Here is a 22,699-nt window from a genome sequence, read left to right as displayed (position 1 = left end):
GGGACAGCTCCCATTGGCTTTGGTGGGTTTGGCTCAGGCCCCAAGAGATCTCCTGACCCACTCCTCTCCGCAGAGCTCCTCGCTGTCCCTCTGGACCATGTCGCTGATACTCGACGTGGTGGAGATCATCTTCAGCATCCGGTGCTTCCTGCTCACCCTCACTCTCCTCAACCTGAAACTGTGTCGGGGGACCCGCAAGAAAAAGGTAACCCTGGCATGCCTGGTCTCCTCACCCCGGCTCTGGAGCCCCTGGTATCTCCCTTCTAAGGGCTGTGGGGCTGGATTCACAATGTCCTATTTGTAGCCGCTCCCTTTGGCTGAATCCCCGGGTTTGCTTCTGCTCTCTGGGCTTTGCACAGGGGGAGATGAAGGCAGGTTCTCAGCTCGCTCCCAGTGCTGTCAATGGGGCTGCTGTAACAGCGCAGGATCTGGCCCCAAGTGGCTGGCTCCGTCCCGCCCATTGGCCAGTGTGGTGGTCAGAGCAGCTGGATCAGGCGTACCTTTGTGATACCAGTGACCCTGTCCTTCAGCTCCCAGTGCTGGGAGGTGCCGGTTGGCTATTGTGTCGGGCCCCTCCAGCTCTGCCGTGGGCCAGGCTCACTCCTTGTCAGACCTGTTGCCCATGTAGCAAATTGATCCCAAAGCTCCTCCCACCCCAGCACTTACGGCCTTGGCCATCAGAGGGGATCGTTCTGTGAAGCTCTTCCCAGGACTTTCAGCCGCTGTGTTGATACAGAGCGTTTCCTCAATGCGGCTGCTGTGTTTGGGCAGCTTTGCCTGGGTGCCAAAGCCCTGCTGGCCCCCAAATGGAAACTGGGGATCCCACCTCCGTTAGAAACCAGGATCCAAAGGCCGAGCTAGAGCCTGACTCTGTCTGATGTGTGTAACTAGGGATGCCCTGTGCAAAGGACACAGGCTGGGTCTCGGAGTCGATACGCATGGAGTGTTGCCTGATCCCTCAAGCTCTGCGGCCTGTCTCTTAGCCCTGTGGCTCGGTGTCTTGCTTTGAGGGGTGCTCGAATGCCCGGCTACTCTGGTTTCACACTCGCTTCCCGTCTCGTTTCAAGGTCACGTTGCAGCTCGTCCCAGTGGAGAATCGAGAAGCCAGTGAAGGCCGTGTCCTCCTGAGGCAGGGCAGAGTGGAGACTGTGTGGCTCTGAACAGGCCCGAGGAGCCCCCTGGCACCGCGGGTCCAAGCCTCCGCTCGTGCATCAACCGCATGGACCTGCCCCCAACCAGGCTTTGCTGTCCCAGCAACCTCAGTGGATTGCCTTCCTTCCACCATTGTTCTCCCATATGCTGCACTGGCCTCATGGGATTCTGCCATCCCAGCCTCCTCCCCGGGGCAGTGCTGTTGCTCAGACCCATTGCTGTAATGAGGGGAGGGGATCTTCCACCTGCTGCCTTAATCTCCTGGCCCTCTCCTGCTTGCTCGGCTGCAGGGAGCGAGTGAGGAAGGGGCTGGGAGTTGTTGGATGTAAACTGGCTTCCCCCAGCCAGGGAGAGACGAAATCTCGTTCTGGGCATGCCTAGGTCTGACATCATCCCACAAGCAGCTGCACGGAGACAAAACTTTATTCTGAAGATATTAAAAGAACAAAAGCAACCCCACCCCCACCCCATGCACTCCCTTCGTTACTGGATGGGACGAGCGAGCGTCTGCTTTGAATGGTGCGTGAGCACACCGGGACACGTTGATCTCCACAACCTGGGCTGAGACAGTTGGCAGGGTTGGGGGGGAGGGGGGCGGTCTGTGCTGACAGAGCCCCGCCTGTGACGCGGGGCTTCTGCCTCTGTGTGAAGTGGGGGCGGCCCTGCTGAGCCCTCCTTCCCCTTGCCAAGGGGATCTGTGTGCAGCCAAAACGAAATACTGATGAACAAAATTATGTGACAGACAGCAGTGGCCTTTAATGTGTGCGCTGGGGTCCTCAGGGCTGCTCCCCGTCTGTGCTAAGTGGGGGAGGCTACAATCAGCTGGGAGGTGGGGGGGCAGCCCAAGGGCTGAGGCTGCTACCACTGTCTCTCCTCCCCCCGGGCCTTACTCAGCCCCTGCCTTCCAGCTGGGGCAGGCTGTAGAGATGGGCACATCCCCTTCCACCAGGACACTGTCAGGGGTGGTGTCCTACTCTACACGGCCACTGGGGGAGAGGGCAGGAAGTCCAACTTCTGGCTCAGTAAGAGAGGCTTTGCCATGGCCACATTCTGGCACCTCTCCCTCTGCCCCCAGCTGGGCTTTGGCACCCCTAGCCCTGTTGGGAATTAATTTTGCTTAACTCCCCTTCAGACACCAGCTGTGAGAGCAAGTCCCCTGTGCAGGCTGATTACTCCCCCCGCCCCCTTCAGTCTCTGGGGGTGCAGCCAGAGCCCCTCCCCTTGCTGACCTACCTTTCCCCCTCAAGCTTCTTCCAGGAGCCCCCGACTTTAGCCTCTGTGTGGCCCCAGGGCTGGGCTCGCGCTCACCTGGCGTGTGCGCTCTTGACCGGCTTGTCTTTAAACAGCGGCCTGAAGAAAGTCCCTGGCCCCTGCTGTGCACCGGGGTTGGCAGAAGCCGGGGGCTTGGCTTGCTCTGGCGCTCGCTGCTAAGCTTTTGGGGCTGACTCCATGGAAAATCCTGGCAGAAGCTAGAAGAGAGGGAAGTGTTCGGTCTGGATAGCCTCTCCCGAGCTGCATGGGGAAATACCTAGCTCTGTTCCTGCTCCTAGGAGGAGCCTCCTGCAGACCTAGCCCAAGGATCCCACCCCCCAGTCTCTACTAGCTGCAGAGACGCCAGCCTATTCCCTCTAGCTTCACCTATGGCAACCATCTCGAGAAGGGAGGGCGCGGGCCCCCTCTGCTCCCCTACGAGTGGGCCCAGGGGTCGTGCCCCCCAAAGCACCAGTCAGTCCTCAGGGAAACCCGCATAGGCAGCCTGGAGCGCAGCCTCACCCAGCCAGGGAAGTGGCCCTTCGTTACAGCTACATGCTGGCCCTGCAGCAGCTGCATCCCTCCCATTTTGCAGGACCGGCAGTTGGGGGGCAATGAAGGGGTAAGAGCATCTGCCTGTGTCCCTGCTGGGGGGAGGGGAGACGGTGAGCTTAGACACACACCCCCTTCGGGGTACCACAGGCAGCTAGTGCAGCTGATGGGTTGTGGGCTGAGATTAGCAGCTCCTCCTTCCCCCTGTGGAGGAGCAGAAGCTTAAAGGAGGGGCAGCTATTTCTCTCTCCCTGCTGCCACTTCCCATACAGCGATGGAAAGGCCCAGCTGCATTGTGCAACCTCACAAGGCAGAGACCCTGAGCAGGGAGACCAGGACCCCCCCCCCGAGGACAATGCTGAGCCTGGCCCCACCTCCCAGGGACCCCCGGAGGACAATGCTGAGCCTGGCCCTGTGCTCCAGCCCACAGGCGTCGTGAAGGTGGTTTCCAGCTAGGTCCTGTTCTGTCCGCCTCCCACCCGCCCCGGGAGCCCCAGAACCAGCTGAACGTTCCCGAGGCCGTGGCTACGGACTCGGCGTGAGGGAAGCAGAGTGGATGAGTTGAGAAAACAGGGGCCGTGCTGTCGTTTCATGGGACCATGTCCGTTCACCCAGAGGATTATGGGAAGCTGGCCTCTGTGGCGGAGCCGGGGATTTTGTGAGGTCAGGTGTCTTGGCAGTGCTCTCGGGAGAGGATGGGTCCCATCCCCCACTCCCCTCGGGAGGGCTCAGAACTGCGAGGCGCTGCTGGGGTCGCACTGCAGCAGCCGCACGATTGAGGGGTCGCTCTTGGCACCTTTGATGAACTCTTCCAGAGAGAGTTTGCCTGGGGAAAGGAGAGAAGAAAGGGCCTGGTGCGTCCACAGCTGGGTCAGCTTGCCCCTTTCCAGACCAGGACCAGCCCCCTCCACAACCTAGCAATACAGGGGGGGCGGGTTGCAACCCCGGAGTCAAGAAAGCACGACTTAGCGTAATTGCCCTCTCTCTACTGCAGCTCTATAGCTATGGGGCGCCCCCCCGCACTGCAGGAGGGGAGACTGTCTGGGAAAGGGCTGCTCAGGTCCCTACCACGTGAAATAATTCTCCTGGCGGCTGGGAACGGGACCCGCGCCCCCAGAGCAGTGAGGCTGCTGAGGGTGCAGCTGCTGTTCCTACAGCAGTGCCTTGCCTGGGGCAGAGTTTACTGGACTGACTGCGATTAAGGGGACAACAGCCCCAGATGGTGGACACCAGATATCTTCCCATGCCCTGTTCTCTCCCGCCTGGGCTGGCTTGGCAGTGGAAAGTTGGATGGACTGAGCCCAGGGGCCAGGAGCAGGCTGCTGTATTTCTCCTTACAGTCTTTGTCTTCACGGCCCCCCGTGAGGCAGGGCATGGCTATTATCCCCATTGGGCAACTGAGGCACAGAGAAATTAAGGGACTTTCCCCGGGTGATGGAATCAGTGGCGAAGCAGAGCATTGCCCCCCCATCTCCCCAGCTGCACCCTGGTGCCCTAACCACTGGACCACCTGTCCAAATAGCCTCCAGCCTTAACTGCAGGGTCCAGGAACTGTAGGTGTGCGCGGGGGGAGGGGGGGCACTTTCTGATGCCACTCTTGGTTTTGCTTTAAACACCATCAAGCCCGCTGGCTTGGGCTTAGCCCCTCCAAGGACCTAGGGCCCTAGGCCCACAGCAGCCCTTGCTATATCATGGCATGGCCACAGGAGAGCAGCCCTGTCAGTCTCTCTCCCCCCCCCCACAATGCTGTGATTTCCCACCCCCCCACGCTAAACGAAAATGATGCATTTAATCAGTTTGCATGTCTCTGATCCTAAGACCCCTGGATTTAGCAATGAGACCTTTCCTTAATCTCCCTCCATCTCCTCTCATTTACCATCATTATTAGTATCCATCTGTCGGAAGATTTTTTCCGTTCTCTTCTCTGGAGTTGATTCATCCTCAGGCATCTTCATCACCGAGGAAACCATTTTGTAGATGGCCTAGGGGAGGGAGAAGAGGACAGATGGGGAGTCGTGACCTCTGACGACTCAAACCTGTAAGGGCTGTGGGTGCTGCGGGTGAGACCCAGGTGGAGTAGCTGCAAAAGCCACTTAGAAGACCCGGCGCTGAGGCAGAGAGGGCTTGTGCACCTGCCTTTGCAAACAGGTTTTGGTTTTACGTTGGAGAATAAGCGTCATTTAAAAAAAAAAACAACCCAGTGGAATAAGCCTGTTAGCCGCATCAACTCCCGGCACATCAGCAGGGAAATACAATGGAGCAGACTTGATTAAACAAGATCAGTGTAATAGCTACTGGGTCACTTCCTCCGGTGGGGCCCGGCTGCTCCAGGAAGGCATCTGTAACTAAGATTCAGAGTGCCGGGGCTGTGTGGTTAATTCCAAAGCTGACCCAGCCCTAGGACAAGGGTAGTGATGTGCTGGCGAGCACACCCTCCGCTCCCCATGCCCCCCCCCCATGCCACCGAGCCTAGACTAAGTCAGCCCATCTCTCCCTCTCCCCCAGGGCCATCCCTGGCTGCCCTTTGGACACCTGGTCATGGCGTGCTCTGCAGAGGGCATGTGTTACATCCCTGGCGTGGCTCTTCAGGGGAGTTGCTCTTTTCTCCTGTTTACAACACAGATGGGAGCTTGCACCCCCAGCCAATCAGGACGTCCCACATCAGAAGCGGCCCCTCGTACAAGGCCACAGCTGGACACTGGGATGATCTGGTGAATGGGGCCCAACTGCCAGTCTGTTTCCTAGCAGGGCAACTGTAGTTCGCGCCTGGCTGCACTTGTGAAGAGTGGAGGGGGCTGGCCCCAGCAGCTCGATTTACGGTGAAAACACCCTGCGCTAACCAACTATCACCTGCAGAGGGCATAGAGGAGCTAGGGAGGGCTCCTGCTAGTTCCCCTGCGGGACCTTGGCTCACATGAGGGGCAGCATCCCCATGACCCGGGCTGGGTTACCCAGCACAGGTGGGCAAGCTAATGGCTCCTGCTGTTGGAAAGGGCAGACCCGCCCAGGGCTGCTCCTAGGATGATGGGAAGCAGACAGACAGTGCCCCTCTGAACAGACCTCTGTGTCCATCTGACACTGGGACAAGACCGCCGACTATACTCCCTGCAGTGGTTCGTGCACAGGGTACCGCAGCCCCTCATGTCAGGTCTCCTATGCTCAGACAGTGGAGCACAACTGGGTCTCCTCTCTCCCCTAGAGACATATGCACTGGGGCTCCCGAATGCCAAATCCCCTAGCCAAGAAGCCCATTTCCGTCCCTGCTCCCCCGTTCCAGTTACTCCTTGCCTTGGGCCCTGCAAGGCTTTGATTTGCAGAGGAGAGACTCAATATAAAGGGCTCTGGCTTTCAGATGCTTCACTTCTCCCCAGCCCCCCGATCAATGAGTGTCCTGGGCTCCTGCGTCCCGCCGCGCTCCCACCTGGCTCGTGGCAGTGAGTGCATTAAGCCCTGCCAGGACCAGCTTGATCCTTCCTGCATCTCAGTGGGAAAACGGAGTCAGCCATTAGCTTCGACCCTGGATTCAAAGCCACGGTTCCCCCACAGGCACGGGAGTTTTCGCTGTCAACGTACCAACTCCTGCGCTCCTAGGGCAGATTTTAAATCCCTTCGCCCGGGACCTAAAGCAGCAGAGACCAGTTTGGGTGAGAGGCCGGTCCCTTGCTTTGGTTGCAACACTCTTTGTTTCTGTGGAAAGCGGATGCCACTGACAGGCAGCATCCTGGCTTTTCATCAGAGAAGGGAGACTTTGAGCAGCCTCCACCTGCAGAGGGCACAGCTTGGGGGGGCTGGACAGCGTGACCTTCTCCTAGCCCTGCCAGAAGGCTGCTCCTCAGAGCCAGGCAAGAGACCCGTGACGGGCAGTCACCTCACACTCTGCCCTCTGCTAATCTGTCCGGCTCACCATCCCGCACCCTCTAACCCCCATTAAATTCAACCCTTCGGTCTGCTCTTGCCCCACTCAGCATCACTGCTCAGAGGAGAGAGGCTGGGACACAGGCTGAGGAGGGGGCCGGCAGACCAAAGCAGGAGATCAGGAAACACAAGCTTTTTCAGGACATGCCTTGTGGAGCCCAGCCCTGCCCTTGTTAAAGCAAGTACGTACACACCCCACCATTCCCTGGGAAGACAAGCCTGTGAAGGGAATCTGCTCCTCCTTACAAAATCCAGCCCCCACCCCTCCATCCTCCCAAATGTCATTATCCTCCAGCCACTGAATCCCACCTGGTCCCTGCATCCCCATGGCTGACAGACACATGCCTGCATTAGCCCTCTAAGCAGTGCTAGCCCCTGGGACAAACAGAACCTATCTGATCCAATTCCCAGCTGCACTGCACCCTGGCTGGTTGCTGACACTATGGCAGGGTGGAGGAGATACACTCGCCCTTCTGAGCTGGGGCGTATGACTAGTCAGGGTGCATGGCTCTGGAGGACTGGCCCCATTCAAGCTAGTCCCGTCTCCCTGGGCAGAATGCAGGATTATTCCCTATGGGGCATGTCCTAGTGCAAGGGGCCTACGTGGATGCCTGGGTCTCAGCTAGCTGAGTCCCTGATCCAAAGCCCATTGACATCAAGGGGCATCTTTCCCTTGACTGCAATGGGCTTTGGATCAGGCTCGTAGGCAGGGCAATACTGCAAGCTCATCCAGCTGAAGCCCAGGCACAAGGAAGCCACACGGCCAAGGGAAGAGGGAATTGGGGAAGGGGGGGGGTTGTGTTACCTGCACGATCTCCAGCATCTCCTCCCGGCTGATATAGCCGTTACCATCCAGGTCATACATGCTGAAGGCCCACATGAGCTTCTGCTCCAGTTTGCCCCGGGAGGTGACGCTCAGGGCGATGATGAACTCTCGGAAGTCGATCGTGCCATCCCCGTTGGTGTCAAAAGTGCGGAAGACGTGTTCGGCAAACTTGGAGGCGTCGCCGTAGGGGAAGAAGTTGGCATAGATCTTCTTGAACTCCTCCACGTTCAGGATGCCGGTGGGACAGTCCTTGAGGAAGCCCTTGTACCACTCCTGCAGCTCCAGATCCGAGAACTCAGTGTTCTCCCGCAGGTCCTGGAGCATCTCTGGACGCAGTTTGCTATTCTGCTTCCCCATGGTCACTTCACAGCCTTAATCTGGGCCCCAGGAGCCAAAGAGATGAGAGGCAGATCTGGTCAGTCCCTCTCCCAACTACCAGCACCCTTCACGGGTGGGTAGCTCAGCTTCTTCCCCAGCTATGAGCACCCATCGGGGACTCAATACTGGACATACTGGGTGAAATGCTCTGGCCTGTTCTACAGGAGGTCAGTCCAGATGATAGAATGGTCTCTTCTGACCTTAAATGCTACAACTCCCCCATCTAAACCAGCCCCGCAAAGCACTCGGCACTAGCCGTGCCACTCAGATACTGCCCCACCCAGGAGCTGGTTAGCATCCTGCGCAGCGTTCTGGTTTTGTACAGCGCCTAGCACAGTGGGGCTCTACAGTGTTTGGGGCTAGATATAGCAAGTCAGGATTCACTCAAATACGACTGTACCTGAAGGAATATTGCCTGAGTCGGAACCATGCCCCCCAACACAGCCATGGCAGGAAACGACCCCGCTGAGCCCATTTAGACCTCACTGCCCCATGGAGTCAGAAAGCTCCCGTCCCCCTAGGCAGCCCTGGAGACACTGTCCGTCTCCTTCCCAGTCACGAAAGCTGCACCTGCAGTAGCCAGCGCACCGAGCAGTCATCCCACAACGACCCACCACAGGCCCATGGATGCTGCCAGGTTCCCTCATCGGCTCCACTGCAGAAAAGAGAAAGCGTTTGCTCAGCTCGAGCAGCTGCTGCTGGGGGAGGTTTCTGCACGGAGGTGGGAGGAGCATGAATCATCCTTGCAAGTAGCTAAGTTGCAAGTAGCTAAGGCAGAGATTTTGCTGGACTGGTCTAAACACCAGGAGGGCAGGGGGAAGATTGGAGAAGCGCTGATGCACAGGGGAGGGGGAAATGATCCTTTCCATACCTCTCAGCCCAGACCACCGAGGGCATCTCCTGCCTTTCACCCAAAGGGCTGGCCCCATTGGAGGCAGAGCCGGCCCATGGCACCTCACCTAAAGGCGGCCAGAAGAGTGAGATTCTGTCTCTTCAGTGCAGCCCTCACCAACGGCCCCCCCATGCTCTCTAGACCCCCCTCCAGATGCCTGCCCCCAAAGCTCACCCCGAAGTTGGAGCTGGTGCACGATGCAGCTGCCAAGAGAGCAGCTGTCAATGCCCAGTGGCGAAGCACCGATCACTGCCCTGGCTGCTGGGTCCAGTTAGGAGGGGGATAGCATTTAGCGCTCTGAATAACCTAGTGAGGACAGTGCTTCCTCCTAAACCGCACATCAGGGGGGCCTGGCTTTAGGACTCTCAGGTCCTGTCTACACTAAGGAAGAGACCATGCAAACATTAGCCACTGGCACTGCAGCGGAGGGACACAGCTCAGCCCCATCGCCACGAGCAAACCAATACAGCCCTCAGCGCTGGTTCGTCCTAGCCTGGCTCCATCACACCCTTTCGCTCCATCACACCACTCGGCCCAGCTCAGGAGACAGAGGCCGCACCGCACGGCACAGGGCTACTAACTGGAGTTTGTAGCCTGTAGCTGGGTCCCCCCACTGCACCACTCATCAAATCCACACTCAAGCTTCGCCCCACCCCCTGACGGGCCGGCTGGCTTGAGCTTAAAGCACCACTTAATTGGAGCTAGAGATTTCTGGGGGTGAATGGGGGGGGGGTGAAGTTTAGGGCAACACGCTAGCTAACCCTGCCATGGAGACAAGCCCTTAGCCATCATGCCTAAGACAAGACAGCCCCTGCAGTGGCTTTAGCCCCTCGCTTGATCCATGGTCCCCATCCTGGGAATTCACTCCCCTGAGCAATTCCAAGTCAGCCTCACAAGCATCCTTGTAGCCGCTCCGGCTCCAGGCACTACATGGCAATACAAATAAGGCCAGTTCTGTGGGCGCCAGGAGGAGAGGAGCGCTGGGTAAGGACAGTCATTAGAGGCCAAGCACAGGCGTAACATAGCTCCAGAGCAAACTGGCAGCAGCAACCCCATGATCATTCCACCCCCTCGTCTGAATATTAATTGGCAGCCTATTAACAATCAAATCTGCACAGCCAAGCCCAAGAAGCAGGGTTCTGCGGGCACCAGGGAGTCAAAGAGACACGAGATCACAGGACAGAAGGCCATTGAATTAATTCCATGTCCCCTCCCCATTAACCACTTGCCTTTAGGCCTGCGTCTGGTGAGCCAGCAGGGATGCTCATGTGCCATTTGCCATCCCCCTGCCCGCTGTGCAAGAGGGACCAGCGAGGGGCTGGGCAGCGCAGGGATTTCCAAGTAATTAATCATGGCCACTGTCACTCTCCAAAGCCCTGTAAACAGATCAACCCTGCTTAGGAGGTACAAGCTCTGCTCGGAGAAGGCTGCCAATCCCAGAGAGGGGGAGTCCAGACCCCAACCGCTGAGCGCACCTGGAGAGCAGGGGCCTGTGGAGTAAGGGAAAATTCCCACAAAGAAAAAGACTCAAGACCCTGATCTCTGCTAGGGACCCACACGCTCCCACCTCCTTGGTAGTCAGCCTACATGTCACAAGGGATAAGGATGAAAACAGCCTGGAGCCACCCAAAATGATTCCCTCACCCACGCCCTGGTCATTTGGTTATGCTAGCCCTCTTCGGCTCCTTGAATTCTAGCCCCATTAGCCAGCCCCTCAATCGTTTTTGTTGCTCTTCTCCAAATCCCCATTACTCCCCCTCCCCCCAACCCCACCTTCCAGGTTGACTAGGAGCTTCTAAGAACAGAGCGCAACATCCCGAGACTGTGCAGAGAACAGACCAACGCTTCTGGGGAGCAGAGATTAAAACTAGCGCAGAGCTGGAATAAGGAAGCTGAGACATTAACACTGCACCAAGGATCAAAGGAAGCAAGTGCCATTTGCTGTGTAGTGAGCGATTCCTCGGTTAGTGCGACAGAAACACTTGGATTCGTTACCTCCCACTGGACCTTTTCTGTCCATTCTCTGCAGCCAGAGCCTTTTATTCTCCTCACTGGAAACTTAAGCAGCCTCTTGTAATTACCCTTAAATTTAGCCTTTTTCCCTCCCAGTGCCGGGGTGCAATCAACCATTCCGAGCCCCTGACATCTGGGCACAAGCAGCAGGACCAGTCACAGCACTCAGGTAGCTCTGGGGATACAGAGTCTTTTCAACGCGAGCGATGGGGTGGGCACATGGCTGACGCTCACGGACGCTGGGTTCTCTTCTCAGGTCTGCAGCCAATTTACCGTAAGTGGTTGGGCAAGTCATTTATTCAAAGCTTCTGCAAAATGAGGGTGAAACTGACTGATCTGGGAGGCTCCCCCCGGCTGTGCAGTGTGTTGAGATTGCCCCATGAAAGGCGCTGGGGAAATACAGAGTGTTGGCATTTATAACCCAGACTGGACGTGAAAGGGGAGATCAGGTCGGTGCACTTCCCTCTGGCTGCACATCTCCCCCTCCTCACAGAGGATCTCCACTCAGTTGGGCTCTTTAGGGAATTCCTGACAAGCCACACCTAAGTCAGGTGTTATGGAACCAATCCAAGGAAACAGAGTGCCCCCCCCGGCCCATTTCCCAGCAAGGAATTTCAGTTCTACCAGCAAGGTAGACAGATGAAGAGGAACCAAAGAGCAGAGAGCATCCTCTGGAGAGGAGACGACCATGCGTCCTTTCCACGGGGGAGTCTTGAAGGAAGCAACGAGCCAACAGAGTACGTATTATAGTCTGATGACAGTGAGCCATGGCGGCTGTTAGACACAGAACCATAGGCTAAGTGCTACTCGCTGTCAAGACAGCATTGTTTTGGCCATAAAAGACACTCTGGCGTGTCTTATTAAAATCAGACTCTCCAGAGGAGAGCCAGGCAGGGAGCAGACAGATTTCTAAGCAAAGCTAATTGGGTGTAAGGTTAGATTGGAGGAAAACAGGACCAGAGTTTTAAACGCAACAAAACCATTAACCTTGAAGGGAAGCAAATGCATGAGTCAGTGTTTTGATTTGCCTAGTAGCAATGTCAACTGGCGCCATTCAAGGACCAGGGGTTGGAAAGCTGAACCCAAAGTTGTTAAAAGGAGGATGTTGGTCCCATTTATCACCTCTCCATTCTGCGACTGACAGATGCCAGGGAGGCAGCCCTAAGTGAAAGAAGCCTACCACCAGAAGCCCGAGTCTTAATTTCTTGGGTGCTCATGACTCCCAGGGGGTCCAGGTGGGCAAGGCACGTGAGATCAGACTCACTTTGAGCCAAAGATGTCCCACTCTGTGGGTGAGCCCACTTCTGGGTCTCAGCTGTTTGGAAGAACAGGCTCTTGCAGATGTCACCAAGGGGAATGTGGTGACTATCAAATCCATCACAGCATGACTCCTCATGGGCCACCTCCTTCCTCACAAAGAGTCACTCTCTGGGGGAAGGTGAGCAGAGGTTTTTTTAAAATGCCAAATCAGCGACTTAGTTAAAAGTCTTTAATATTAGCCCAACGTGGATGAGCTTTTTCGTCCCGGTTTCAGATTATTGCAACTGCTCAGTTAAATATTGATGTTTACAGTCACATTTTGCCAGTTTGTTTACATTGGTCTGTCCCCCACAAGAGCACGAGCGGAATACAATCGGAGCCAGCAGCAGCTCTGTGCAAGAGGTTGCCAGTGTTCTCCAGGTGGCCTAGCAGATAAGGTGCTGGTGTGGCAGCTAGGAGACCTCAGTTCTGTTCCTGGCTCTGCTGCATGACCTTGGTTAATCACTGCGCTTGTTTCCCAGCCTCCCCTTGTCTAGTTACACTGTAACTAGTACCGTGTAAGGGACTGTCTCACTAGGTATTTGTACAGCACCTAGCACTTTAGGGCCCTAATCTCAGTCTGGGTTTCCAGGCGTTACTGTCATATTAATACTGAGGGGGGTGTCAGTCTGACAAATTCTACCTGAAAAGAGCATAGAATACATGTGCAGTATTCCTCCCACCCCAGTTGGATTCAAGGATTTAAAACTAGAATCTGTCAGAGGAAAAAAAAACCCAGTCCTTTCCTTTGGGGGGGGAGACAGGGAGAAAAGGCTTTTCTGAGCATATTCATTTCCCCTCTCCGCCTATTTCTAGCAGCGATGGCTGCACAATGTGCCATTCAAGCACAGCTGCACAAGGAAAATGATATCAAGGATGCAGTTAGACTGGCTCTGTCCTGCAGACCTCAACTGTGTATGGTTGGGCGGCTTTCCCGCAATACGGGGTTTGCCCAGCGCAGTGCAGAGGGGGTTTGAACATGCTTTTTACATTTTGCAATCACTAAAAGGGTTTGTCTTTAAAAAATAAAAAAATAAAAGCAGCCCCAGGAGAGATAAAGCATCACTTGGGCGGGGATCTGCGGGGCTATGCTGTATACATGGGTTGTAAAGGAAGCAATCGCTGGGCTGAGCTGAATTCTGCAGCCACTTCAAGCAGGTGGGTAGCTTTATTCACACACATAGTCCCACTGAACGTCAGGACTACTCCTGTGAGTGCCACGCGCGCTGAGAACAATGGGAGTTGAGCGCTGGAAAAATCTGGCCAGAAGTGTTTGCAGGATCAGGGTCCAAGGGCATGAGGAGAATCGTATAAGGAGCTCCACGCAGGCAGTCCTCTGCCTCCCCACAGAAGCCCCAGTGACTCCATGGTGGATGAGAGAGGGGGTGGGGAGATTGGGGCCTATTAATTGGTTAGAGAAAAGAGTTATTTTTCCTAGTTAGTTTTCTGTACATTTAATTTAACGTGAATCTTTGGGGCAGCGCGTCTAGGTGTGTGATCTGAACAGTCGCCAGCATGGGAGCCAGTGGGCCAGCCAGCCACGTCAGCTCCTGCCTGCTTGGCTTCTCTAACCTTGCTCCCTCCACTCAGAGTGCCCACGTCGTCTCTCCAGGGCGCCACGAATGTCCAGCTCAATGAGCCACTTGTTCAATTAGGAAGTAATGAAGGAGGATGCCGGAGCTGTTTGCCAGAGACACAGAGCAAGCAGGAGACACGAAGCTCCATGCACTCAGCAGACTGGAAAGCTCAGAAAGTCATCGCCCAGATGACTGAGCTGGATGCAGTGATAGAGGAGAGGCCCGTACACCTGTACATAAGGTGGTGGAAACAAGCCCAGGCAGACCTACGGGGACAGGGAAGGAAGAAAGACCATGTCCTGCAGAGCAGGGGCTTGGATGGTCTCTCTCATTGTTTGCCCCTTAGTTTAAGAGGAACATGAATTCAGGCCAGGAGCATGGGTGCATCTCATTCAGAATCCATGCAGGGACCTCTTACCACAGGAATTTCCTCCATTCAGAATCTGGTACCACAGATCTCATTTTCCCACTTCATTATCACAATTTAGAGATGATTTCAGCACCACCAGAGCCAGCCCCTCACATTTCCCCCCTTCCCTCCTTGCACCCCCTCCCATGCATCAGGGTGGGACACTCTTTGGGTTTCTGCAAGCCAACCCAGGGCAGGGATCTCCATCACGTGATCCAGAGAGATGCAGTTTAGGGGCATGGGGTGCGGGGCAGTCCTCACAATGCAGGGGGACCAGGGTTGCGATGCCCTTTGCTGAATTTGAGAGGAATGCTCACAACTCACTGAATATTTGGTAGCTCTTCAGCCAAGAACATACAGGGAGAAAGGGAATTTAAAGAGTTTCAGGCACACCCGTCACTGGTTCAGTGTCATCATGAAGTGACATGGGCTGGGGTCTCAACGGGAGCTTGCCATTTGACTCAAACTTCAGCTTGGATCACCCACCAGAAATAAACCAGCCAGCGCTGGAAGAGGCAATCCAGTCCTTCCTCTCTGCATTGAGGCAGGACTAACAATACCTAGGAAATGCAGCTGCCAGGGGAATAAGTTGGGGGAGGGGGAGGAATTCAGAGAACTGCCAAGTTGTTAAGAGATGAAGTCTTATTTCTTTCTAAATTCACAACAACCTTCCAATTCTCCGCTTCCCCATTCATTTCAACAGGGAGATAAGATTTATGCCTTGACCCACATTGACTGTCCAGATGGCAGCTTCCCAACAGTTAAAGCCATGTTTACTATCATTATGACGCTTTCAGTTCATTTATTTTTAAGCAGCTCTCGACAGTGCAGTTTCCCGTATAGTGCAGCACTAGCCAGGTGTCACTCCTGGCTAAAGCGGGATCAATAATCCAGCTGGGGAAGAACAGGAGCTGACCTAAGCTTGAAGATCTCAAGGCCCCTTGGGTGGGGTGACTGAACCGAGGGACTACTGCAGGACAAGGACAGAGACCCCCAGCCCCTGAGCCGTCCTCAGTTCGGAACAAAGAACTCCAACTCTGCGTGCAGAAGGGAACCACTCCAATAGGAGGTTCCATCATTCCAGTTTCTGAAGGACAAGTGAGAACTAGCTCTTGCCTTCCTTGTACCGGCCCGGGTGTGTGACACCACAATCGCCATCCACTACTTGTTACACTTGCTTGTGCATGCACCTCCTCTCCAGAGTGCGTCACAGAGTCAGCTCGCTAGCCCTCAGGCATCCTTGTGAGGCAGGGACTGCCCTCCTTTGACAGATGGGAAACTGACGCACCAAGGGGTTAAGGAACTTCCCCAAGGTTGCAAAACAAATTGGTGGCACAGCTAGGAACAGAACCAAGCCTCCGCTTCCCAGTCCAGCCCCTTGGCAACAGGATCATCTCCTTTGCCAGAGGCTTACTCCAGCATTCAAAGCCTGTTCCATATTGGCCGAAAGCTACAAAGGGAATCAATATCAGAGGCAGGAAAAACTCCTGGTTCCTGGTTCTGTGCTCAGGCCTCTCTCCGTTGATACTCTCCCCCACCGGAGGAGCTGCCCTTTGATCTCTTTCTGAATATTTCTGAACCAAAGGCCCATCATTCAGATTCCAGTGCTGGAGGCATGTGGTTAACTGATGGCCCTGCTGTTCATAACCAGATGTCAGTTAGGGGTTGGATTGTGCCAAGAAGCATGAGGATTTATGGCCCATTTAAAGTAACTGATTTGCTCATTATCCCATGTTCTTTTCGATCCTATTCCTTATACAGCTGACCATTGTTTGCCTTTTTCACCGGCACTACACAACAGAGAGCGGAGGTTCTCATTACACCATGCACAGAGATGTGCAGGGTCTGTGTCGGTTAATTTAGAAGACAGCACGACGTACATCCATACTATTCTTTCCAGCACGCGCGGTTGCGTTTGCCAACAGTGAATTTCATTTTCCATGGGGTGGTCCATGCCCCTCGCTTGGTTAGGTCCCTCTGGAGTTTTCTTGAGGATCATCTTCTCTAGGTTCCGAAATCATAGAATCATAGAAGATCAGGGTTGGAAGGGACCTCAGGAGGTCATCTAGTCCAACCCCCTGCTCAAAAGCAGGACCCATCCCCAATTAAATCATCCCAGCCAGGGCTTTGTCAAGCCTGACCTTAAAAACTTCTAAGGAAGGAGATTCCACCACCTCCCTAGGCAACGCATTCCAGTGTTTCACCACCCTCCTAGTGAAAAAGTTTTTCCTAATATCCAACCTAAACCTTCCCCACTGCAACTTGAGACCATTACTCCTTGTCCTGTCCTCTTCCACCACTGAGAATAGTCTAGAACCATCCTCTCTGGAACTACCTCTCAGGTAGTTGAAAGCAGCTATCAAATCCCCCCTCATTCTTCTCTTCTGCAGACTAAACAATCCCAGTTCCCTCAGCCTCTCCTCATAACTCATGTGTTCCAGACCCCTAATCATTTTTGTTGCCCTTCGCTGGACTCTCTCCAATTTATCCACATCCTTCTTGTAGTGTGGGGCCCAAAACTGGACACAGTACTCCAGATGAGGCCTCACCAATGTCGAATAGAGGGGGACGATCACATCCCTCGATCTGCTCGCTATGCCCCTACTTATACACCCCAAAATGCCATTGGCCTTCTTGGCAACAAGGGCACACTGCTGGCTCATATCCAGCTTCTCGTCCACTGTCACCCCTAGGTCCTTTTCCGCAGAACTGCTGCCTAGCCATTCGGTCCCTAGTCTGTAGCTGTGCATTGGGTTCTTCCATCCTAAGTGCAGGACCCTGCACTTATCCTTATTGAACCTCATCAGATTTCTTTTGGCCCAATCCTCCAATTTGTCTAGGTCCCTCTGTATCCTATCCCTGCCCTCCAGCGTATCTACCACTCCTCCCGGTTTAGTATCATCCGCAAATTTGCTGATAACGGTCATCTGCACACATGCCTGACGTTTTGCCACCCCTTGCTGCGTTTCCTCTCCACCCTCCACTATTAATGAGGCGATTTGCCCATCAACTGCAGAGCATGGCATACTGGGGCCTTTTTGTTTCCTTTTTTATAGGATCAGATGAACAGTTCTCTTTAAAGTTCACTCAACCTTTACGTCTTACGGATGTTGCAGGCATCTGGCTTTTTCGCCGAACACAAAACACGCTCCCACCAGAACCTACCCAATGGAAATCCCATGCTTTGGAGATTAGAACGACCACGTGGAAAATCCCAGCAATTTTAGGAACACTGATGCCATTGGTCCATTCACACTGCTGCAGTCCTCACCAGCACTGCTGGAGAATGCTCCCAAAGCTGGAGCCTCAACCTACAAGGCTTGGGAACCATTGGGTGAAAACTCATTAGGCCACAGTTAGAACAGGCGCTAAATACCCCATTGGCCTGGGGAGACCTGGCCCGCGTGGACAGAGCTCTGCTTGGGATGGGAGTTCTCCTGTCTGAAGCTTTAACAGAACTGGGTCAGCTCCCTTTCGAGAGAAGGTTTATTTTCAGCTCTGCGCACTGACAAAGTAAAGGACGGAAACGCAGAGCCTGGCAGAGATGCAGGAAGAGCGGCTTTGCCTGCCTTCTTATCAATATTTAAACGATGCTTTACAGCCTCCGCCTGGCGCTGGAGTCACAGGAATCTAACCCCACAGATTGAGGCAGGCAGGCGTTAGTCAGGGGAAGGGGATTGCTGCAGCTTCAGGTTCTGCAGACTAGGTCAGCCACCTTTCCCCATCCACCCAAGGTAGGTCAGGCCGGAAGATGCCAACGAGCTGCCCTGAGGATTCAGAGGGGAGGTGGGAGGACCGAAGACAGGTTCCCGTTTGTGGAGGGGAAACACAAGCAGTGGCTGTGCTGTAGGGGTAGGAAGGGGAATAGCGAGATAACAGACGTCAAGCGCTTCACTAGCCATGGAGGGCAAAGGGGAACCAGTTCCAAGGCAGGCTGGTTTGTATCCCAGCAAAGCCAGCTCCTGTTTGCCTGCAGATCCTGCTCTGCCATCCCGTAGGCTCTTCCAACGTCAGTTTTATGCTCCACACTCTCCTCCGGCCCCACCTCAACCCCCACTGCCATGTCCCGCAGCCTCATTGCCTCTCATGGTAGTGCCCATTCCCAGAGCAGGGGCAGACACCAGGCACACACAGAGAGACGGGTCTCAGCGAGCAAAACGCATGTGTGGGTCTCTGCTAACAGCTCCTGAGAGGGGGCCGATAAGGACGCACATCCGTCCGAGATGTCAGCCTCAGCCCCCTCCTAGGAGATGAGGCAGTGTTACCACCCCTGTTTTATAGAGGAGGGAAGAGACACACACAGAGGGCGGCTGGCTTGGCTGAACAGCAGAGCTGGGACTAGAACCCAGTTCTCGGCATAAGAGCACCTAGCCTCCCAGTGCTCTGGGAGGAGCAGGAATCCCAGCGGGTTCTCAGCACACGACTCCCCTCTCCCTGCCCTGTGCGAAGCAAACACTAAAGAGCAGCTTTAACTGACTGCACAGACACCAAAATGTCAGGATTTTCCATCAGCTCTGCAACCCTCCCACAGCTGCAGTGGGCTGAGCAAAGCGAGAACCCAGAAGGCTCAAATGCTCAGCAGCCTCCAGCCCAGACCAGAGGCTCAGCCTGCCCATGCGGCTGCCCTGTTCCCAGCTTCTGTTTGGAGGGAGAGCGAAGAGACGAGTCTGGCAGATTTCCACAGAACCTTTTCCAGTTCTGGTGCTTTGCTTGGGACTTCAGCACCTTTCCTGGACTCCTCCCTGCCTGCACCTGCGAGCTTTCTGCACCTAACCCCAGTGCGGCTCAACAGAACAACCTACTGGGCAGACAACAGAGCCCGCTCCAGCTGGAATTTTTCAAGGCACCTAGGAATCAGATTTCCACCGAACTGCAAAGGCATCTGGGTGCCTAATTCCCTGAGACACCCTGCCAAACCCTAGCCCATTTATACTCCGGCCAACCACCGGATCTTCCCCATGGCTGTTTTGTGCTCCCACTTCTCTGCTAGAGTCCCTCCTGTCCAGTCCCCCAGCCCGTCTGCTCCGAGCAGGGATCAGCTCACGCTCTTTACATTAGACGGCCCTGCCGCTGCTCAGCACATGTACGCCCAGCCCCATCACCTCCAGCCAAGAACAAACTGCCATTCAGAACACACCCCTGAATTGTGCTGCCCGGCCACGTCTCCTGAGCACCGGCCCAGGGAACAGCCTACCCACGAACGAGGCCTTCAATGCAGTCAGTGAATAAGCACCTCCGGGGGTTAGGTATACAAGAAGCCTGCTCACTGCACGAGCAGTGGGACGCAGTGATCTAGCACTGGAATGTGCAGCACCCTGGGAGATGCCCAGGACTTGCAGAAATCAGCCCTGGGAAGATGATTTAGGCTCTGCTAGAAGCAGTTTTCTTGCAAAAACCCCCTTCCTCACTTAAACATCTTTAATGCATACATACACCCTCACGCGCACACGCCTACCTCCTCACACCCCCTCCCTGAGCTACCCATCCCCACCACAGACAAGACACAAAATGCTCGGAGTCAATCCTCGACTCACCCACCGAAGAGCAGAGATGGGACAGGAGATCCAGGCGCTGGAAATAAGAATTTAAAGGGACGGTCAGTAATCCATTGGCCACACAGACACCAGATTCCTGAATCCAAGTTAGCCAGCCCCATGGCAGCCTGGGTGTAATGGACTTGGGCCCCAGAGTTACACAGACAGCATGCTCAGAGCTGGCTTAAGAAATTGCTTAGGGCCCGGAGCAGCTCAAGGAGGCCCCCGATTCACTTTTTATTCTAAGAACTTGCCTGTTTTAGAATCGGGGAGGCAAAAATATTCCTGCTTAGGGCCCCCCCATGGGTTAGCACCGGCTCAGAGCATGCTTTACTCCCAGCCCATCAGGCAAAATGCTCTGTTGAGCAGCTGGGCTTTGGGTTGGTGTGACACAGCCAGCCGCCAACAGGGTGTCCGATTCTAGAGGGGCCTTCACTGAGAGCTCCCTGCCCCAAACTCACAAGCCCGGGGACTGTGATTAGAGTACAGCTCCGCCATGGCATTAGCACACAGGAAAAATGGGCCCATTCTCCAAGCCATCCCAGGCCTTACAGACAGATCGCAGCACCTCGCCTGGCAAAGCAGGAAGATTGTGCAGTCAGCCGCCCCAGCGTGACAAACTGCCCATGGCCAGCACCCTCGGCCAGGTGTGCCATGGCATTCCACCCCCAGTGGTCTTCGACGGCAGCCCCGCGTTACAATAACCTACATGTCGATCAGGTCTCAGCATGAGACTGCGTCTGCATCCCATGGAAGGGGAGCATGAAGTGAGGGTTAATCCCTGAAAAGCCCACCCCCGAGTTAGTCCCGTTTCTGAGCAGAGGAGACCGCTTCACTCAGTATCACTCATCCAGGGAGCAGATCCCTCTGAGTTCCCGAGGGAGGGTCTCCATCCACAGAGCCCTTTGACGGGCCATTATTTAGGCTTCAGGCCCTTCCCCTACCCTGCTGGTTCTGCAGTAGCTGGGCCTCCAGATCCTCGGGGGCAGGGGCACCAACCCCTCTTCTCCTACACGGGAGACTCATCTGCCGAGAGCTCCTTGACCTGCCTCCGCCAGTTGCCCCACACGAGCCTGGCAGAGCCCAGTGTGACAAGGGGCACCTGGGCTCTCCAGCTGGCTGCTCCTGAGCACGGCGCTCGCGTACACGCACTTCGAGGCGGCAGGCGAAGCAGAAGCGGTGCCGAGGCTTGGACCAGGGGCTACCCAGATTGAGATTGAGGGGCTACCCAGATTGAGATTGAATCGCCTCAGTTATTCTCTTTAACGAAGGGGGGGGGGGGAGCAGGCCAGATGGATGCCGGCACCCAGGAAGCCCTGCTGCAGAGGAGGGCTGGGCTGCTCTCCAAGGTATTTTATCCAACGCCCCCCCTCTCCCAGACGCTCTGCTTCATGCTCCTCTCAAACCAGATTGGCACCGGCTGGCGATTTGCTCCCTCATTAAGCAATGAAGCCTTGGTTCAAACGACACAGGGAACAGTGGTGGTCTGGAGCAAGGGGCGCACAGCCCCGCTGCCCTGCCGGCTTCCAGGAACCTGGCCCAGCCTGGGCTGAGCTGGCCCAGCGGGGAAGGGCATGGCACAGGGGCGGGGCAGGAAGGGTGCACTGCCCTGCCCAGCATGGTACCCTGCCCCCACAGAAAGGGGGCTGGGGGTCCGAGCAGCCAGGGAACCGGGGCACTCCCCCAGCATTCAAGGACGGCAGGGCAGGAGAGACCCAGCTCCAGCCAGCACAGCCGAGCCTGGCCGCCCCAGCAGGATCCCCCTAGCTCAGAGCAGCCCCCCTGGGCTAGGGCAGAGCGCTCAGCTCCTGCTGCCCGGGGAGCCTCCGACTCCCCCACCCCGGGCCTGGAGCGCCGGCTTCCCCGCGGCTCCCGGGAGCAGGGCGCACAGCCGCCAGGGGAGGCGGGCCTGAGCTCGGCGAGCCCCCGGAGGAGACACGGGGAACCCCGCCGCCAGCATGCGGGCAAGAGGCGCTTCAGCGCCGGAGATCCTGCCCCGGGCATCGCGGCAGCCCGGAGCTGGGGGGGGGTCAGTGGCGATCTGCCGGGGAGGGGCACAGGAGCCGTCCGAGGAGGGCGGGGGCTTCGCCCCTAGGAACAGCCGAGTCCCGCTGCAGCAATGCAGGCGGCTCGCCCCCGGCCCTGAGCCCCCCCTCCGCCCCCCATCGCACGCACTTCCAGCGGGACCGCTGGCTCCGGCCCCGGGAGAGGACAGGCAGGAGAGGTCTCGAAGCCGGGGGTCAGAGAGGTGGGCGGGGGGAAACCACCCCCTGCGCCATGGGGGTGGGGGGACCCCGCTCTGCAGAGCCACTGGCCGCTGCAGCTACGGCGAAAGCGTTTGATTTCTTTTAAAGGGACCCGGGGGCCCCCGCCTGTCCTGTCTCCAGACCCCGAGCACGGCAGGAGCTGGCGACCCCCTCGGGGAAAGGGGTCAAGACCAACCACCAGGACACCTTCCCCCCCCTATCCTCCCCCAGCCCGGCTCCCTGCCTCTGCATCCCCCCCCCCCCACATCCTCCCCCAGCCCGGCTCCCTGCCTCTGCATCCCCCCCCCCACATCCTCCCCCAGCCCGGCTCCCTGCCTCTGCATCCCCCCCTCCACATCCTCCCCCAGCCCGGCTCCCTGCCTCTGCATCCCCCCCTCCACATCCTCCCCCAGCCCGGCTCCCTGCACCCCCCCCGCCCCCCCGGCTGCAACAACTTTTCCCCTGCAACGATCAAAATGGCAAAGCCGAGCGCGGGCTGCTTCCTACCTGCCCAGCGAGAAGGAGAAGCGGCGGCCGCTGCTTTCCCCCCCTTGCGCTCCAGCCTAGTGCCCGCCCGAGCGCTGCATCCCAGCTGATGCGACCGCTGCTCCATGCAGGGCTACAATGCACGAGCTTAGCAACTTCAGGGCGGGGG

At 56.3% G+C, this 22,699-nt stretch overlaps 2 protein-coding genes across 7 annotated transcripts in view; one reads left to right on the top strand and one right to left on the bottom strand.

Annotated features, from left to right (window-relative positions):
• Positions 1–1,897, top strand: part of TMEM54 (transmembrane protein 54) — an 8,087-nt gene extending 6,190 nt beyond the window's left edge. For both annotated transcript variants that reach the window (XM_048826102.2, XM_075121260.1), the window contains exons 5-6: positions 74–205; positions 1,068–1,897. In XM_048826102.2, coding sequence (XP_048682059.1) covers positions 74–205; positions 1,068–1,160 — 225 coding nt within the window. In that variant the 3' untranslated portion in view covers positions 1,161–1,897. The remainder of the gene's footprint in view (positions 1–73; positions 206–1,067) is intronic.
• HPCA (hippocalcin) lies at positions 1,558–22,699 on the bottom strand. Of its 5 annotated transcripts, none has more exons than XM_048826103.2 (5): positions 22,552–22,699; positions 19,799–19,835; positions 7,676–8,073; positions 4,832–4,937; positions 1,558–3,781 (listed from the first exon to the last, which is right to left on the bottom strand). In XM_048826103.2, the coding sequence occupies exons 3-5, from the start codon at positions 8,051–8,053 to the stop codon at positions 3,684–3,686; spliced, it is 582 nt and encodes a 193-aa protein (XP_048682060.1). In that variant the 5' UTR covers positions 8,054–8,073; positions 19,799–19,835; positions 22,552–22,699; the 3' UTR covers positions 1,558–3,683. The 5 variants fall into 5 exon arrangements, with proteins under 5 accessions (XP_048682060.1, XP_048682061.1, XP_048682064.1 ...); XM_048826104.2 differs by having other exon boundaries at positions 19,803–19,835; XM_048826107.2 differs by lacking the exon at positions 19,799–19,835 and having other exon boundaries at positions 22,552–22,684.

This window comes from Caretta caretta, chromosome 19, assembly GCF_965140235.1.
Source record: "Caretta caretta isolate rCarCar2 chromosome 19, rCarCar1.hap1, whole genome shotgun sequence".
NCBI lineage: Eukaryota > Metazoa > Chordata > Testudines > Cheloniidae > Caretta > Caretta caretta.
This window is presented reverse-complemented; position numbering and strand designations above follow the sequence as displayed.

Coding starts and splice junctions, on each gene's coding strand:
- HPCA (XM_048826103.2), bottom strand. CDS start 8,053: ATGGGGAAGCAGAATAGCAAACTGCGTCCAGAGATGCTCCAGGACCTG. Junction 4,938..7,675: donor AGATGCTGGAGATCGTGCAG/GTAACACAACCC, acceptor TCCCTCCCCTAG/GCCATCTACAAAATGGTTTC. Junction 3,782..4,831: donor GATGGATACTAATAATGATG/GTAAATGAGAGG, acceptor TCCTTTCCCCAG/GCAAACTCTCTCTGGAAGAG.